Source organism: Acipenser ruthenus, chromosome 10 (assembly GCF_902713425.1).
Source record: "Acipenser ruthenus chromosome 10, fAciRut3.2 maternal haplotype, whole genome shotgun sequence".
NCBI classification, from domain to species: Eukaryota; Metazoa; Chordata; class Actinopteri; order Acipenseriformes; family Acipenseridae; genus Acipenser; species Acipenser ruthenus.
In genome coordinates, this window is record NC_081198.1 from 6,776,393 (window position 1) to 6,797,104 (window position 20,712).

The window sequence follows — 20,712 nt, forward strand, 5'->3', positions numbered from 1 at the left end:
CTTTAATATGCTTTTTTTTTTTCATTACCAGTTCCGGATTTACTACCCGTGCCAACAACTAGTATTTAATAACAGTGAATATACATTTACCTTCTATAAGATTGCCAGCGAGCGATTTCTGATAATCTCCAGGTGCCGTCTTCAGCCGAAGCAGGTCTGACGTCGTGCTCTTTACCAAATGATTAGCCCTTGTGATGTTAATGTCGTCACACTGGAAATATGTGCCACATTTTGCTAGAATGCTGCTGTAATCAAGCATGAAGTGCAGAAAGTCAACAAACTTCTCTGTCTTTATCTCAGCACTATTAATTTTGCTTTGATGCTGGTATGGTGTCTTGGCAGCAGCTACTGTTAAGATTTTCCATATGAGTAACAGTGATTGCCTTCAGACTCCTCAGTCTGCTTGGTAGCCACCTGGTGCTTAGAAGTCCTCTGAAATGAGCAAGGTTCTCATCAAGAAGTTCCCCTATTTCCATCAGCTCATGTCTCTTTTTTTGTAGTGATACATTTTGAACGCCGATTTCATTGTCTCTTCAAATATATGTAAATAAGGTACATTTTTGACCGCGTCAAGACTGTGTGTGGTACCCGCTCTTTCAAACGTGCAGCCACTCCTGTTTTCTGTCCCAGCTCCATCAAGCTGCACAGACAGCTTTCTTCTGCCACACTTCCTGATCAATTCCTACACTATCGAGAGGGCCGTCTATCGCTCTTAAAACACCAGGTGCATCTGCTTGTTTAACAGTGTTATATTTGACCATTTGGGTTGTAACTGCTCTCTTATCCTGTACAAACACAATTGCCCCAATGAAGTGGCAACAGGCATGGTCATTGATGTATGTGTCTTAAGTTCAACGCTTTTTGCTGCCTGTATACACAAACCAGCAAATGTATTCAAAGCCAGTTCTTCCTTGGCAACATGGCAGTGCGAAAAAGCGTGACATGTGACATGGCCATTTTATCGACAATATTTGCCACTGGCGCCTGACCTGGATTTTTTTTACGGAACGTATTTGTGCCCCTGACGAAAGGACCTCCACTGTCTGCGATCTGACTGAATTTCCGGCAAACCTGGCAGAACACTTCGTTCTTCTCCTTGTCATATGTGAGCCAAAAATATTATTTCGTCCACGATGGCACAAAGAGTGCTTTCTCTTTCTTTCATATTAATTTTTTCTGCCTTCTCATGCTGTGTGAGTGGTTGTTTATCTTCAGCTCCACTGCAAGTAACATACCTCCTTAGATCTGCCATATTTTAAAAGAAAAAGAGGGTGATGTGTTGCTGGGGGATAGAAATAGCGCAGCGTATATGTGAATCTGTGAAGTTTGTGTATTTGTGTCTGGAAATCACTCAAGCATTACCAATGAAAAACATTGATCCCTCTAAACGCGTATTACCGTGAGCAGAATCTCCATTGAGAGGCCGCTGTTTGATTAGAGCACAGCACGTTATCTTGTTATAGAGGGGTGATAGTTATACTCAAAAATCAGATTGCCCGTCGGCTAGCAGCCAAAAAACACACGTTGTCCGACAGATTTTTTGGTTGTAACGGAACGTCAGGCTAGCGATTTTGTGAGCACTGTATAGTATTATATTAAACAGTGATATACCAACTGGCACTACAGGGTTTATGTACCTCGTTGTGACAATGCCAGATAATAATTGTAAACGTCTGATTAACATTTAGTCAGTGATTCAGTGTGTACACTGTCAAGAATACCAGTAAATATGCTGCATTCAATCAATTAGGTTCACAGTTTCATAGACCGTTATCTGTACTTATCAGATGTCAGATGTACTGGATTTAATGGGTCTGTAAAATACTCAGTTTCTATGGAAATGCAGTAAAAAAAAATCATTAATTTTAAAAAAAGCTTCATCTACTTTAAATTAGTTAAATTAACCAGCAGCAAAGTCACAACTGAAATGAATTCCCTAATTTGAGTTGCCCACATTGTATGCAGCATACTAATGAAGCTGAGTAACCTTGGAACTCCACAGGCAATATATATAGAAAGTGCATCCGTTTTCTAAAGTAGTAGTTTAAATATTGGTTTAATGGCTGTTTAATGATGCTTATCCTTTTGTCTTCTTTTGGTCTTTCCTACCTATTTGTTGACAAATTATAAACTGGCTAAAATGATCCCACCAGTATTTGTCGTCCATTTACAGACAAGAGTAGTGGATACAGATTGGGCCAGTCAGCACCATCCAAGTCAACATTTCTGGAGCTTTCTTTGTGTTTAAGTAAAAAAAAAAAAGAAAAAGAAAAGAAAAATCCTTTAAATGAGGGGAGGTGTCATGAAATTGCCCAGGCTGGGTGTGAGAATTGAATGGCATGTGATTTGGCCCATTTAGCAAAAACAGATTTCTCAGTAATGAAGCGGTGTCCTCCGTACGGAGCGCCTTCATGCAGGAGGTACTCGGCGCATTCGTCTCTGCTCCCAGCTTCATAGTAATGATAGGGGACTTTGCGATACCCATCGGTCCTGCAAGAAATACAAATAAATCATTGGTAATGTCAGCAAGTGTCAACATGACAGCATATATATATATATATATATATATATATATATATACACACACACACACACACATTCATTAAGTATTTCCAGTGAGTGGTGAGTATTCTGTCAGATCCTGATTCTCCTTTAATATAGGGCTGTTTGCTGTTGAATTTGACCTCTCTCTTTCTCTCTCTCTCTATATATATTTAAAGTGATCGTAAATAACACAACAATGCCATACATTTTACCTGTGAGCACTCCTGTTTGTTATGTAGGTCTCAAATGTCCAGTTTAGAAAGACACCTGTATTTCCATTGAGGATATTTGGTATTTCACTTGGTTAAAGATATCTGTTTGCAAGCAGTTGCTTGGTCCTTTCACCTGGAGGTTGAAATTGCTCCTTTTCTGTCACCAACCTGCTGATTTACTGATGGACTAACAGGCTTTCAGCCAGTACATGTAGAAGAACCTGCTGAATGTGAAATTACCCAGGAAGTGCAAGCTTTACAGATATCCTGCAAATAAGACTTATATACTGAGACCTTTCAAAAGTAGTAACAGAAACTACCATTAAAAAGAACATACATATTTACTATATCATGTGTTTCTTTCAAATTTGCACATGTAAGACCGGTGTAGGTGCAAAACAGTAAGAATGATGGAATTACAGTATAGTGTTAGCCACAAATACTTTAAGCTGGCCCTATACTTTGAATACATCTGACAACAAAACAGTTTTTGGTGAGTATACAGGTTTTTTGTTGTATGATGTTTAGACTTAGGGGGCAGCAGTAGTTTTGGATTCTATTTCAAAGTTGCATTGACCAAGGCTATATTTTTTACCTTATAAGTTTTTTACCCTCACTGGCTCCCGCATCAGCTTTAAAGGTGCCTCTTCTCAATTACAAAGCTCTTCATAATCCCAGTCCTGAATATCTCTCTGATCTGCCCCCTCTTTGTGATTTGTTTAGTGAAGCCCCCCACACTCCAGGGCCCCTTGTGGCAACACTAATACTATTTGCTTTTACTTTCAATTTGTGTTGAGGACGAATTTAACATAAAACGTCCTGCACCCTGTCTTCTGCATTCTATTGGCTTGCTTCACTTAAGCAAATATAATGAAAAAAAGAATCAAAACATTTACTGGTTGCAGACTTTCACTCAGGTTCTGTTCTTGCAGGTCAGCATTTCATTCCTTTGTTTGTTTGTTTTTTTGCCAGATCTCTGTTCTGGCTAAAGGTGTTGAGGTTGTTTTTTTTTTTTTACATACTGCTTATTACTTTTTAGTTTTCCTCCTCAAAAGTCCTGTTTTACAGATAGTTTAATTATAAAACAAGCAACACCACATTTGAGATGTAATGCATGAACACTGTTCAGGTAGTCATACTCCAAAAAGTGACATTTAAACATGGGTAAAACAAAGCTTGTTCTAGTGAACATATATTTATTTAAAAATGCCTGGCAGTCCTCAGACAGCCACAAGACTTCCCCAGAAAAATCAATTCCTGTACTGGATTCTTTCTGTCAAACTGAATTATCCTTGCATTTGAATGTTTTACAGGCACGCTATACTGTAAAAAAAAAAAAAAAAAAGACTGTCAAAAACAGCCCTATGGTAAAATAATAAAAAAAAACAGTAAAAGAGGTTTAAAGCCCCCTCATCTCAATGCTATTTCCACATCAAAAGCTCCCACACAACACATAAAATAACCTTGATCATGTAAAAATAACTTACTCCTCAAATCATCCTGGGTAATGTCCTCTTGGCAACAAGGATATAGAGGCGGCACCAGAAGATCAGTATTTCTGTACATCTGTCTGTCAGTAAATCACTCTTATATTTTTAGCTAGAATATTGTGAGGAACCTTGGTATAGACATTTCTTGAGGGTACGATAATGTAGTTCTTATTGACCTAATTACTGACATTTATGTATGCAAGATGCTGAATCTCAAAAGGGTCCATCCTTGTTAAAATCTTTATTCTATTTAGGTGGCATTGCGGATTTTAGATGAGTGACTACTGAAAGCTATCAACTATAAATGATGTCGCCTTCTTGTTACTTGACATTGCAACCTACTGTACTTGCAAAGTGAGCGCGTATCCTCTGCCACTGATGGAGCCCTGGTTCAGCTCCAGCTCTGGATGTGTGTGGATGCTCTGGCATGTCCTCAGCGAAGTTCTAGAATGTATCTAAAACTGCATTGCAATGTTTATCTCTGAATTCTGTACATGAGAGCATACAGTATACATACATTGAAGCTGTGTTAGCATACTGACAGTGCTCTGTGTAATACTATTGTCCCAGGGGATATTTCCAAATGAGATAAATCAACAACAGTAACATTTTCTCTGCTAACACCCCTGAAAATCTTGAATCCTCTTACCTGCAGTAGGTTTCATTTATCATCCCATATATATGAATATCACGACACATGTCCATAGCGAGAACAAGAGTGAACCACCCAGTGCTGAGGTATGACCCTGACTGAATTCTGAAAGACATAAAAGACGACAGATCTTCAATAACTTGAAACAAATGTGAACACTTTATCAAAGAAATACTCTAAATTGCAAATGGTATGTGGCATTAAAAGCTGCCAAACTGTCAGAAACTCCCAGTTATTCTGAATGATTTATTAGAGATCTTAGACTCCTGCCAAACTTCAGCCTGAAGCGATGTGGGGCAGAAGAAAACACCATATGTTAACCAAAGTGGAGGAATGTCTGCCTCGCAAAGCAGAGAAACAGTTTAATTGCGCATTACAAATGAATCAATAAAACGCAGAACTGAATCTAAAGAAAAAGAGTGGATCTGACTTCACAAAAACACTGGAACTAAAGAAGAGCAGAACTGTACGTTGCGATGACTAACTCCCACCACTGAAAATGAAAACTTGGCACTAAATACAGATCTAAATTATTTGAAGGCACACAGTTCATCAAAAGCAAGTGGTCATAAATAAACCCATTATATTCATAGCCCGCGGAAGTGCCCGAGCCAACGTGACGCTCCCACTGGAATTCCCAGCACAATGCCACAGTACCAGTTAAGGGAGATCATGTTTAAGGTAAATGGCAGTGTAAATGTAGAATTATTTAAAAAAAAACTGAAGCCGAAAATTCTTAAAATCAAGAACAGTGGCAATTTAAAAAAGAACCATCTAGTAGCTTTAACAACGACTACAAATCCATAACACAAACCTTACGCCATAATAACAAATATATTGTATATTTCATTACATTACCTGCCAACCTTTCTGTCACTGAATGCTATTATCTACTTTCAAGTTCAATCTCTCTGCACTTCATTACATCCCTCCAGCCTTTAGAGCTCATTTCCATGTTTGTCATCTGCATTTAATAAAGCCTTTGAACTTGCATCTCTTACCGCTCGTTCTCACATCCTTTATAAACCCCTCCGACTCTCCTAGCAAACTTCTCTTCTGCACTCTCTATACTGTAGGTGAGCTTCCCCGGTGACATTCTCTCACATATTTCTGTCATATTTTCCTGAGGTATACTGTATGATCACACTGTTTTGGTGTAAACGATCCCTTGGAAAGTATACCTAAATTCAACGTTTGCTTATACTGTACCACTACAGTAGGCTTCTTTACGATAACAACACAACTACAATTAAAGTATATTGTAATTACAAAATGTGCTACCAAATTCCAATAACTTTGATATTTTGCAATTACACAAGTAATTAAAAACTACAATATAACTACCTCCACACATTTCACTACTTAAATTTGTGTGGGCATGTATTATTTTAAGCATGATGTATGCCTGTTTGTATAAACCAGGTTTTTGGGCATGCACAGTGAAGCACAGCCGTCTGTTTGTGCTGTCCTTTTCCTTGGGCTACATGCTCAATACTTTTCAGGGCAAAGTGGAGACGCTGTGACTTTGCTATAGAAAACTGCTCAAAATAACAACATATTATCTATATACCTGGTGCTAGTTCAATTGCTGTGTATTGTTTATGTGTCTTCGTTATTTTGTATCCCCTACTGTATATCGGATCATTTTGTATTAGATAGCTCAGAGAAGGATTTTAGGTAGACATAATTATAAAAAAAAAATAGCATATTCACCCCTAATAGATTTTCTGCAGTAGGCTTTGTTACAACAATTGTATTTTTTTATATAGCTAAAATTACCTGTGAGGTTTAAGAAGCATTATTCAAAGCACTGTATTACCTACCTCAAGCACAGTGCATTTTTAATTTTTGATAAAAAAATCTTTATAAGGCTACATTTTAAGACCTCTGTAAATGTGTTATTAAAAGAATTACCATTACGGATAACAAGTTTATTACCGTAAGGTTTTAATGACACTGCACTAGCATTGGCATATTACATATGCATATACAGACCTTCTTTTCATGCCACCCCCTCCCCTCGTGCTCCCATATATCTAACATAAGCTTCCTAGCCATATGTTGGTTGATTTATTGTGCTTACAAGTCTTCTGTATCTTTACCATGGTCAAGTCTGTGGAACATCACTTATTTACTCATTTATTAATAGTAAAGAGCCTAAGTAAATGAAATTTCAAAGCACTCAAGATGGTTAAAAAATGTGTATATCAAGATGTAATTATGAAATAAGGAGCACATCTGTATAGTTCCACATCATGTAATGTGTTCATTTCAGTGTGCCGTGATGAATAGGCTTAAAGAGGGTATCACAGCCCAGCCAAAGTTTTTCTAATACAGTCAATTTGGGTAGAGGGCAATCGCTCATCAGTTAGTTCAAAATGATGAAAATGGAAGTGCCTATATATAAATGGCAGATCTTAAGTTTTTTAATCAACCACTTACAAAACAATGGATTCCAGTTTGTTATTTATATAAAAAACTGACATAGCTGAGTGTGTGTGTTTTCTTATTTCCACATGGAGAGAGATAATGCCTGAGAACAAGCTGCAAGTTTTCTTTTTTTAATGCCTGTGGCAAGGACAAGCCAATCTGGAACTGGGGAACATTCTGTCCATGCTGTGATCTGCACTGTGGGCATGCTCACACACTAATGAATGAGTAACTCAAAAAGTATGGAGACATGTCACATAAGTATGGAGACCTGATGTTCACATAATGGTAACATGCTTATATTGCTGCAGGTAGTTTCCGATCGACATTATCTAAATAGGAAGAGACCAGTAATAATAAGGAAATAGCAATGAGAATGCTTGTGAGCGACATGTGTAGTGCTACTATCAGACTATAAGCATCACATCGTTTGTGTTATTAGTCAAGTAAAAAACCTTTCTATTAAAATAATATTCTCATACAGGTTTGACACGTGTCATTTTTTGAAAGACACACAATGATCTGCAGATACGCGTCGTATAAGGCAATCAGCTTTTACTATGCTGGATTTCTTTCAGTAAATTATTTGAAACTGAAGCAGAACAATCTGAAGATCTCTAAATTATTTGAAGACAGCAAAGGAGAAAATGAAGGTGCTGAACAGGATTGGTTTTACAACATCAGCAAAACTGACATATTTCAGTCTGCTAATTCATGAGCACCTAGAACACGATGAGCAGACATGCGAACGGCAGCCAATTAATTTGTTAATGTGCTTATTGAAAAGTAAAACAACAAGAAAATAAATAGATGCTTTTCAGACACTGTACAGGTACATCAGAATGATCCATTGCCGATGAACTTGAGAGTGTCAGGGTACATATAAAAAGAAAGCAAAGCAAGCTTATGTTATTCTGATTGAATAAATAAATTCATAAATAAATACATATGCTCACATTAAACTTTGAATCTCGTTTATTACTATTGCAGCACTGAAAGTTTCATTATGTGAATCTGGTTATCAGTGCCTACTGTTGGTAGTTACTTGATTTGTGATGAAAAAGAGGATTTCACCTTTTCAGCAATGAGGAAAATCTGCTTAGCTAACATTTTGAGGCATGGACCTGCAGTAGCTGAACCCTTTTTGATGACACCATGAATGCAGCTCTGTGTGAGTGTTAACTTTACTAATGCCGGTTCATCAATTTTCCTGTTTTTTCAGTTTACCAATTATTAAAGACTGTGCTGTAGACATTTTTTCTGAAAAAAATATGATTAATGCTATTTTAATCCTTCCTTTAAAGTTAAGTTAAAAAAAAAAGAAATCAATGCCAAAATTGGCATGTCAGCTCAGATGTCATCTAATGAGGTGCTAACACCGCTAACCACGAGACTGTGTACAGTATCTTATTCCTTTGAATATATTTTAGACATACTTATTCTATCGATTCTTTAAGTAATGCGTTCTATGCATTATTGTGTCACTTTATTTAGGTGATAGTTTCTCTCAACATCTTATCAAGGAATTTCAAACAGCAGTGCGTACTTTGACCCTTTAAGGTACAAGAGACATGTATGTCCTGCAAATAAAAGCAATGATAATTTTCTTATTTTTGCAACGAGGTGTACGAAACAGGGTTTATGTACCTTAACGGGTTTAAAGTGGGGGCTTGAGATAAAGGGCCCCACAGCTCACCCATCACAAGAACCTTCAGTGAGTCGAGAAATGAAACCATTCTACTAGCATACATTGGAGGCTTGCTGTAATTCCAGGGGCGAGGCACTGCTTATATGCAATATACAACTGAATGGTAACTACTGATTCTGCTGTGACAGCCACACATACAAAACATTACAGATGGTTTATCAAATAATAATAAAATAACATTATCTGATCCCAGGCAAAGGTGCCATCAATTAAAGCCCCAGAACCAGTGCTTTTCAGGATTCAAACCCCTGGCACTACAGAGTGGAGCGTCACAGAATATGAGTTCTGTTCACAAGTGCTGCAGCAACTGTGCCCTGTTAGAGGATTTCTAAATATACTTCAGACACTGGATGAACCTCAAGGCTGATTTGTTTCAATGCCTCATTTGTCATTTTCACATGACTTCCACAGACTGCTTATTGACAAAAATGACATTAATATTCCCGACCAGATGGTATCAGTCTGAAAGCAAAAAGGCGGCTTTTAGATCTCTAGTCCTTATGGCACTTACTTTTGTCACAGAAGGCTTTGTGAATCATGTGGAAAAATGTATTTCTTTGTTCGGTGATCTTTATTTACAAAGGCCTACATTGGGCTCTTTCTGTAATAAATTCTTCCATCCAGAGTTCTTTTTCTTAATTTTTTGGATGTCCTTCTAATCTAATAGAAAGTGTTTGCATTTATGTCATAAATGGCTGGTGGTCCAATGGCTGTGTGGTCCAGTGGGTAAAGAAGAGGGCTTATAACCAGGAGGTCCCCGGTTCAAATCCCACCTAAGCCACTGACTCATTGTGTGACCTTGAGCAAGTCACTTGTGCTCCGTCTTTTGGGTAAGACATAGTTGTACGTGACTCTGCAGCTGATGAATAGTTGACACACCCTAGTCTCTGTAAGTCGACTTGGATAAAGGCGTCTGCTAAATAAACAAATAATAATAATAAAGAACGATTCTGCCTTTTGCTGGAAATCAGATATGGACAAGGAATGATTTCAGTGATGTTGACCATTCGCAGAAATCTGGACCATATCCAACTACATCAATGAAAGACAGGACATATATTAAAAGCAAAGATGTTGCATTGAAATAAAACATTTTCCAAGAAAATCATATTTTTTTCTCACTGAGAACTGTCAGCTTCAATTCCATCCCATACCAGGCATTCTCACAGACTTCTCACAAAAATTCTATCTACATTTAAGAGGGAACATTTGATAAAATCCAATTATACTTTGTCCTACAAAAGAACACTAAAATTGAATTAATGCAGCTCTCAAGAAGTTGTAAACATGTCTAGTTATTTAATTACAACAATAATGCACCGTATTCAACTTCACCGTCCCCATCTGACTCTATTATGTGTGCCAAACTCAGTTATATCTATTAAATAATAATATATATAAAAAAACCTAGAAAGACTTTCTTTAATCTTTTATGTTTCTGCAACCAAAACTGCCATGAGACAAATAATTTAGTTTTCTTCACTGAATCGATTTATTTATGAAGTAGCGTGGCTTTTATACATTTACATATTTCATACTAAAACAGAGGTACTTGCTTTAAGATGTATTCCATGAAGTGGATCATGTATTGTACATTTCCCAGCATGCATTTGAACCTGCTGCCTGAGCAACCGTAAGATCAGCTGACCCAGCCAGACCCATTGTGAGTAACCTTGAAAGGGGAATGTCTGCTGGAAGACTAGCCTCAATAAATATAGCACTCCAGCTCACAAGGAGCTCAGTCAAGCACCTTTGCAATACGTCCATTCTCTTATATGACCGGTGAGCTCTCCAGTAGCATAGGAACTGGTCATTAGAAACCAAATGAAAGGCAGTAGCAGAAATCAAAAACCATAATCACTTTGTTGACCTTGCTGAAAAGTCACCATTCAGAACAGATTCATCCACCTTATTACTCTAGGTTATTATTATTATTATTATTATTATTATTATTATTATTATTATTATTATTATTAATTAATTAATTAATTAATTAATTAATTAATTAATTAATTAATTAATAATACACCCTTATCCAGGGTGACTTATAGTTACAAAGTATCACATTACAAAATATCACATTACAGATAATGGCAGTTATAAAATACAATACAATCAGCAGTAAGTAAGAGCAAATTCAAATGAGAGAAAGTAAAAACTACAGTAAATAATTACGTTTGAAAGCGATTACGAATAAGAGCAGTAACAATGACAAGATCTCACAAACTATTAGATCGGCACTGCAGTTGTCCAAAGCTTGCCAAAAATCAGGAAAATCAATTTTTCACCATTTCAGGTTGAAATAGATCACCTTTTAGATACGCATGGTAAATTAAACAAAAAGTATTACAATGCTATACCTCTTACTCAAAATCCAATCTGTTCCTTGGGAAGCTTTGAAGGTGGAATGTGTACGCATGACTGCAGCAGATACGAAAAATAAATGAAATTGTGGAAAGAACATACAAATGTCAAGTTCACAGTTACAATATATTACAATGAATGTACTTTTAATTTGTACAGTGTGTTTCATCACAAGGAACTTAAGGATCTAACTTTGGATCTACAATCAGCAAGGCCAAACAAGTACTGAACACGGTTTATTAAAAAGAGATGAAAACAAAACTGCCGCTACCACAGAGAATCCTAATTGTGTGCCGAAGTAGGGAGCAGCTGAGGTCAAGCTGACAAACAATAGGAAACTGGAGTTTTAAACCTGCTGCCACCTATTCTCGGCTCATCAATAACCTGAGAACCAAGGCTGTTCATTCCAATTGGCGGTGGCCTTTATGTCTTTTGTATTTATTATTTGCGCCAGATTAAGAAGAAATATCACAAAACATCATGGACAAAAGAGAAAAAGAGATCAAGCAAAAACAGTTAATCTGTCTTAAAGCAATTAGGAGGAGAAAAAACTATTTGTCTGATGAAGTTTATCATTTTGTTAAAATTCTGCAGGTTTCCAACAGCACTCTGCTACACACTATATGATTTACAACAGCGTCTTGGAGATCCTGTGAAAGCAGTTTTACATTTTATAAAAAGTAGCACATGCCCTTTGAGTTAATTGACTCCCCATTAGTGTTTTCCCGCCCCCTCTGCTTGATAAACAAGAACTGGGAATATAACACTCGAGCAGAACCTTTAATGTTAGTGGTGGCAAAAAAGAGTAATGTCTGTAATCCAACTGACTCAGTGCTGTACATTAAACCCCGAAGCACATAATCATTCAGATTGAGAATACATGTAACCCAGCAAAATAAACAAGTTATCATGTGGTACAGCAGTGAACTGAGAAATATTGCGTGTGCTTCAGCTCCGACGGTGCAGGCAAGAATCCCTGGGTTGATTCACATCCGATTTTTGTAGTTCTCTTGATCTCTTGTCAACTGTAGTTGACCCATGGAGTAATAACGAAGTTGATTCTGGGTATGCCCACGTTTTCGCTGAAGTACTGTGATCTGGATGGCTACAGGGGAGACTTCAGACCAGGGAAATTAAACCAAAACAAGGAATGGCGAGGTGAACTGAGACGCTAAGGCACTCTGGGTTTTATTAAATAACAAAAATAAATACTTATACAAAACAAAACACTTTTAAAAGCAAAAGGCACGTTGGCCAAACAAACAAACCAGCATAAGCAGTAATTGTTATCTTTTTAAATGATCTTTTACCTCCTGTCTCCACTCTCGTTCTCCACTTATGAACACTCTCTCCCCTTGCAACCAAACTGCAGATCTTTTATATTTGTGACAGAGGGACTAACTAGCTATCAATTATTGTATTATCCCTCGGTCACATTCTGCACGGGTTTACTAAGTCTGTGTGACTGTCAGCTAGTTAACAACACCATGTAACAATTTTTTTTTTTTTTTTGGTTCCTGGGTAGTAAGTGTTATTTCCTAATTGCTTATGCCTCAAAAGTATAGAAAATGGCTATTATTCCCCACAAACTTTGCTTTTGTGACCAGGACAGTGATATTTTGAAATTTACCTATTTTCCAGAACATTCCAGATAGATTCAGTGCTGAGTAAACTTGGAGTAACTTCTAGAACTTTCTAGAACTTTCCAGTAATATAAATAGTAGTATAAATACAGGGGCCTTAAGCCCACCAGTTCAGTTTAGTTCCAGCTGCCTAAGTGGATACATATCTGCATTTTTCTGAGATGGCATCAAGGTCATAGGAGACTTCAAAATGGTGGCATTCCTGATGGGTCTCCAAGGCGGTTTTACCAAGTTTCCCTGCTATCTTTGCCTTTGGGACAGCAGGGACACCAAGGCGCACTACCACAGGCGGGACTGGCCACAGCGGACCAAGTTCTCTGTGGGGAGAAACAATGTCAAGTGGGAGCCATTGGTGGACCCCCGGAAGGTGCTGATGCCACCACTGCACATCAAATTGGGCCTTATGAAACAATTTGCCAGAGCTCTAGATAAGGAGTCGGCAGCCTTCAAGTACCTTCAAGACTTCTTCCCTAAGCTGTCTGAGGCAAAGGTCAAAGCCAGTGTCTTCGTCGGACCACAGATAAAGAAGATCCTGGAGTGCAATGAATTCCCCAAGAAGCTCACTAGTAACGAGAAAGCGGCTTGGAACAGCTTTGTCACAGTGGTTCGGGGCTGCCTGGGCAATCACAAGGCCGAAAACCATGTGGAGCTGGTTGAGACTCTGGTGAAGAACTACGGCACAATGGGCTGTAGGATTTCCCTCAAAGTCCATATCCTTGATGCTCATCTTGATAAATTCAAGGAGAACATGGGAGCGTACTCGGAGGAGCAAGGCGAGCGCTTCCACCGGATATACTAGACTTTGAACGCCGCTACCAAGGACAGTATAACGAGAACATGATGGGAGACTACATTTGGGGGCTGATTCGTGAAAGTGATTTACAGTATAATCGTAAATCTCGAAAAACTACTCACTTCTAAATCTTTTGTAGTCATTTTTGTATTACTTTAGTATAAATACATGTTAATTTGGATTCATATGTTGTTTTTTTCTGACTTTATGTGAACGAAAAGACACAAATTCGCCCGTTTTCTCATTGGAAATAGGTAAATTTCAAAATATCACTGTCCTGGTCACAAAAGCAAAGTTTGTGGGGAATAATAGCCATTTTCTATACTTTTGAGGCATAAGCAATTAGGAAATAACACTTACTACCCAGGAACAAAAATTGTGTTACATAGTGCAATCAGTAGCTGACAGTCATTCTCACAAGGTATTTTTATTATTATTATTATTATTTATTTCTTTGCTGACGCCCTTATCCAGGGTGACTTACAATTGTTACAAGATATCACATTATTTTTACATACAATTACCCATTTATACAGTTGGGTTTTTACTGGAGCAATCTAGGTAAAGTACCTTGCTCAAGGGTACAGCAGCAGTATCCCCCACCTGGGATTGAACCCACAACCACAAGCTATTCTTACAGCGACTTCCAAAAATGACCCCAAAAAAACCCAAAACAAAACAAATGCATTTTAATCCTTGGGTAAATCAACCAGTTCATTGTGCTTATTTTATAAGTAAAAACTACATTTGCAGTTACTGTACATTGGTGTCTGTAAAAAAGCATTCTGTGTCTGTTTTGGAACACAATATAGCAAGACAACACAGGAGCAGGGTTCATAACACTTTCTGAAGAAAGTAGAACTGTCTTCTCACAACAAAACAACAAATCTGAGCTTGAGTACTTCGATTTTGGATAACATTACAAATGGTATGCCATATCCCTTTGGCTTAGGGTTATCTTTTGTTTCACAATTAGGACTCGTGAACATAAATCTAGATACCGTGTTTTAGTGTCAAGCTATAATATGTATCCTGAGGCCGATTTAATCTGCTCCTCTGACTTCCAGGCAAACCATGAATGTAATTATCTGTAATAGGTAGAAGCACCGGTATCTTTTGTCAGCTGAGGGTTAGTCAGGTACTTCCTCCCAATGTTGCACTCACAGTACTAGACTTTAATAAAGACTAAGAGTGTTACTGTCAAGAATCAAGATCTGTGAACTTCCTAAAATCACATTAGCTTGTATTAGAATGAATGCAAATGCAGCTCCTGGACACAATGAAACAGGGTATAAAGCAATGGTTATACAGTTCTTGATTTTCATCTTTCATTTATGTATCCAGGGGTAGAGATAACTCAGTGACTGATGAGGAGGTTCTGAATGGAGACACTGCAGCAAGTCTCTGCTGTATTGTGGACTGATTTTACACATCATTGGGATGATTCATCTATTATGTGATCCATCGTAAGAAAAACGATGGAATCAGTTACAATTCTAAAAGAATACAGTTATGTACCCTTCTAGAAAGTTTCGTTTCTGGCTTTCATTAGCTTCAATTAGATTAGACATTCATAAAGACGTATTATTGACCTTGAAATGTTTGTCTAAATTTACAAACGTTTATTTTTTAGTACTACCATAAAATAAAAATACTCTTTCCCTTACAATTACAGTTTTCTCAGATCTGCTACAAATTAGACATATCATTTTAAAAAGTCCATATAACAAGGATTTTACATGTGTTGTGAAAATGTGAATAGTGACATAAATAGCAGGACATTTTGATATGGCTCGTTTACCTCCACAGACCAAGTTCACAGTTTATATATATATATATATATATATATATATATATATAAAATATATGTTAGTCATGTTGACTGACAGCTTTTAAAATTACCAGCAATGGCAGATTGTCTGTGTTCAGCTGACTTATGTATCTGAAGCCTCTAGTACAGTGCTTTCTAATCCGTTCCAATGATCGTTTGCACAAGTACCAAAAGAGAAGACAACAAATGCATTTTTGTTTTTTTAAGAGAAGTTTAGTCTTCTAAATAAGAAATATGGATCTCTATTTTAATGATCTAAAATGTGGCGGATCCTAATACCACTGCCCTCAAACTCATAAGCATATTTCCAATTTAAACGAGCCTTTTATTATGTAAGTGTGGTGATTTGGATTAATCTCCTGCATCACACGCTAGATATATACGGTACAACCTTTGAAAAAGCCCAAACAGGTTCATATTATAGGGAAACTATCTATTCCCTTTGATAGTGTGTTCAATATGTTTATCTCTTAGGGCAAGAAGAACTTGCACTGTTCATCCATTTTTGTCCACATTCAATACTTTTGAATTTCTTGCTTTGTGTCAGAATACATAAACTACATTATAAATCAAAGTCACACTCATCAGCAGTAGTACTTTATCAAACCAGAAGAACAACAACTTGTCGGCTATTTCTTGTTTCCCTCAGCCCCCACAAAAAATAATAATAAACAGCCAAAATAATCTACAAACTGGTACAGTAGATAAGTCTGCGAAATTAAACAAGAATGAAATGCAAGGAAGACTTTGAAATTTTTAATTTTGTATTCCTTCAGCATAGCCTCACAGGCTTCCAGTAGGTATTTCTTTGATTACATTTTAAAGCAAGAATGGGAAGAACAATAATTCAAAGGCAATATTGTGCAGCCAAAATAAATAAAAGTTACGGCAAATAGCTAATGGCTATCTCTACGTAGGTTGACCAAACTAAAAAGTGGGTGTTCAGTATTTGAAATAAATAAATAAATAAATAAATAAATAAATAAATAAATAATAAATGAGGGGAAAAAAAAGTATAACCTGGAGCAAATACCTAATTAAAACACAAATTGCAAGCTGAGATGAAAGTCATACCCTCTGGCCAGCTCATAATATGTCAAAGAAGGAGACAGTTAACAAGTGATGCTATAAAAGCAAGAAGATTGAATACCTAGCCATATCTTTATGTTTCTTTTGTTCCAACAAGACTGTTTGAGCGATTCGTGCTTACAGCAACTTTTATTTCTTAGTGATACGGTTTCGTTCATTACACAATTTTGAATGCAGGTGTGAAATTGAATGCCATGACCAATGGTCCCAATTAAACAGGCTCAAATGAAACAGACCATAAAATGTTATTTTTCTTTCCATATACTGGAGGATAACACGAGGCTGTTCCGCAAGGTTTTACGGCTGTATGTTGCAGATCTCCTGTGTTTAAAATACAGCCAGCAAAGCCACCCACACACTTCAGCAGCATTTTCTTTTCTATATTTCTATCTTTTTGAGAATTGGGACCGGAGCCATAAATTGCCTTTTTAATTCCATGGTTTAGTTTGATTAGGGTAAGTGAGCTACAGGAACCATAAAATATTGCGGATAGAATTATCCCTGTATAATTCTATTAGCGATTTAATATTATGAAACTAAGAAAACGAATGGTAAAATATGTCTTTGGTCATTACACCGTTGGGAGGTTTGCTGGAACATGGCTGCTTAATCGTGTGAAAAAACAGGTGCCTTCAGTGGATGGGGGTTAGCTAACTTCCAGAGATTTTAAATGCAACTGTTATGAAGCTTTGAAAGACAGTAATGGCTAAATAAAACATACTTGTAGAATCATCCAGTATAACTACTGAAAAGGGATTTAAAAAATACATATTGAAAGAATCTACTCAAGCACAAGGTAAACGTTATTTTTGTATGTATTTATGCTGTCTATTAAACACAAAGCCAGGGTAGTAATTACTATTTCCCTGCAGTAAAGCTGGTGTCTGTCACACATTGTAATTGCCAACTTGAGGTGTAGAAGCATTTATGAATGTTGTACTGTACAGAATATGTGACTTGTTATACCTCTTGTGATAGCAGTTAATCCTTGTTAAAGCAAACCAGGTTACCAGAAAATGATTACACTCCAACTGAAACAAAACCAAAAGAGTAATTTCTACTTGAATGAATGCTCTTGAAACATGAGGCCCCCAAATGCATTCTAATATAGGCATGTCCTGACACTGAATTCTTTTATAGTCACAACCACACATGAGCTAACGAAAAACTACCTGTAAAGATGCCTTTATGGCAATAAGGCCCTCTGTACTATACAAAATGATTTCAATGTAATCTTTCCTGAAGAATAACCCAATCTTATGATAAGAGCCTGGGGATTATTCCTGGCTCTATTGTACTTGGAAGTACTACAGCACAATGAGCCTCTGAGACGGGGTCCTGTTCTCATTAAAGCCTAGACTTTGTAAGCTGTGCTTGATTTAAAAAACCGCAGTCCAAAGTATTCACAGCTGTATTCTTCTCCAAAACAACACAGGAAGATGTGTGACGGGTGGACTGGGAGCAGATTTGGGTAATTTATGTTTTTTTAGGGGCAGCCATAAACCCACATTGTAGCAAGCTCCTTCCAGTATGCATTAAATCATTCTGTCTGAACCAAGCTTTACTGCAGCGATTTACTTAATTTATTGCAGATGAATTTGTCATGCCTTAGCTGCCCCAGAACTGAATTACAAAAGCATCCTGGTTCATTTGATAAGGTATACATTTAAATGCAGGGGACTGGCTACAAATTAGTCTTTTACCGACCTCATTAATGAACTGCATCATCACAAACTGTACCCAAACAAGACATTTTAATTAGAATGATGACTTAGGACTAGGGGAAACACGGCAACCGAGACTAAAACTCGAATACAAAGTATAACTGTCGTGAAATATCTTATATCTTATGTGTGATGCCCAACTAATTTTATTTAATTAAAAATACATTAGCCACTCTTAACATGACTCACACAAATATGGGAAAACAGGAGGAATCAATTGAATCAACAACATACAACATTTTGTTGCAGGGAGTCTCCGATTCCAATGAACTCTGATGCCTAGCTGAAAGGAAAGCTCTAGATGGGAGTGTGTTCAAGCTGGTGCACATATGCTTTGGCCTTGTTGAGGAAACCATTCATTATGTGTTCTATTAAGCCAAAAACCACAGATCTATAATACTACAGCTTTTAATCAGGAATATGACACTTGAAATAAAGGAATCTTCTCAGTGATATTCACCGAGACTAACAGAAGTGTAGTAGGCGGCTATTTGAGGAATTAGAAAGTGACAATTGGGCAGACGTCCAAGGGCAGACTGAGCTGTGGCAGTCCGAGCGAGCACAGGTAGAGCGAGGACCTTTTCCAAATCTCTCCCAGTGGGTACTAGAGGCCTCATTCCAACTCTTAACATTAACTGTATTTAAGTAACATTATAAAGGTGGTGTTTTCATAAGGTGATCTACTCTTTCTGATTAGTACCAGGTGAGTGTGGTTAAATTGAATAGAGGTTGATTTGCAATTTGATTGGTTTCCACACAGCGTTTTGTAGTTGTGTGATCCCATTGAAGTGCATTGAAACTATTGTATTGCTTAAGTATTGTCTTTAGCGCAGTTTAGTATAATAGACAGACAACCGAACAGCCTCTCTGCCAAAGGGCTGGGAGTCTAGCTGCGGGAGTCCAGCGAGGAGAGACCTGCGAGGAGAAGCTGTTGGAGAAAATCGAAACCTAGCAGCGCTCTGGAAGATGACAACTACTAGACAGGTCTGTACCCTCCCCCCACCGCTCCTGCTCCCACTACTACTGTACCTATCTGTCTCACCTGTCCTGCTATGACTGTCTCTCACGTCACTGTTATTCTGTCCTCTTATTCCCGTCATTTGTCCACTCTCTGCCGCTGCTCCCCTAACCCCTCTAACCTCATCCCTCTGCCTCTCCCCCCTCCCGCACTCTCTCTGGTGCCCTCTGGAATGTCACTCTTCTGCTAACAAAGCTGATTTCATCTCTGCCTTTGCCTCCCACCTCACTCTCAATTTCCTTCCTCTCACTGAAACCTGACTCTCTCCTGATAACACTGTAACTCCTGCTGCCCTGTCCTCTGTCTACGTCCTGTCCCATACTCCGCATCTCACTGGATGGGGAGGTGGGACTGGTCTCCTCTCTCCCTCCTTACTCTTTTCTGTCCCCTCTGACCTCTCCTCACTCTCTATTAACACATTTGAATTTCACGCTGTCCAACTAACCTCTTCCGGTCAACTCCTGCTAATTGTACTGTACCGTCCCCCTGGACCTCTCACTCACTTTCTCGATGAACTCGATTATCTCCTCTCCTCCCTCCCCTCTCTGTCTACCCCAACTGTCCTGTTAGGTGATTTCAATATCTATCTCTCCAACTCCACCCACTCTGCCGGATTCCTTCCTCTCCTTCACTCCTTCAACTTCTCTCTCTCTCCATCCCCTCCTACCCACAAAGCTGGCCGTCAACTGGACCTCACCTTATCCAGGGCCTGCTGCCCCTCAAACCTCTCTGTCACCTCTCTGGGCCTCTCTGATCACTATTTCATCTCTTTTTCTCTGTATCTCTCTACTCCACCTACCTCCACTGTCACCTCCCACTGTAACCTTCGCTCTCTCCCCTTCTGTCCTTGCCTCCACCGCTCTCTCACCTCCCTCCTATTGACTCCTTCTCCCAACTCTCTGTAGACTCTGCTACCTCCACCCTCTTCTCCTCCCTCGATTCCCTCTGTCCCTTCACCTCCCAACCTGCCCACCCCTCCCGTCCCCAACCCTGGCTCTCCTCTGTGCTCCACTCAGCAAGAACCAAACTGCACTCTGCTGAAAAAAAATGAAAGAGAACCAAACTCCCTGCTGCCCTAGACCTCTACCGCTCCCTCCTCTCCTCCTTCTCCTCTACTCTCTCCTCTGCTAACCATTCCTATTTCCAATCTATTATCCAATCCTCCACTAACAACCCCAGGAAACTATTCTCTACCTTCTCCTCCCTCCTCAACC

General features: G+C 38.3%; 1 protein-coding gene across 1 annotated transcript in view; it reads right to left on the reverse strand.

Moving 5' to 3' along the window:
• The window catches only part of LOC117400557 (alpha-N-acetylgalactosaminide alpha-2,6-sialyltransferase 3-like), a 70,776-nt gene that overhangs the window by 5,179 nt on the left and 44,885 nt on the right, over positions 1–20,712 (reverse strand). Inside the window, exons 4-5 of the mRNA XM_034000701.3 lie at positions 4,896–5,003; positions 91–2,490 (exon numbers count right to left, since the gene is read on the reverse strand). Of these exons, the coding sequence (XP_033856592.2) occupies positions 2,301–2,490; positions 4,896–5,003 (298 nt within the window). The 3' untranslated portion in view covers positions 91–2,300. The remainder of the gene's footprint in view (positions 1–90; positions 2,491–4,895; positions 5,004–20,712) is intronic.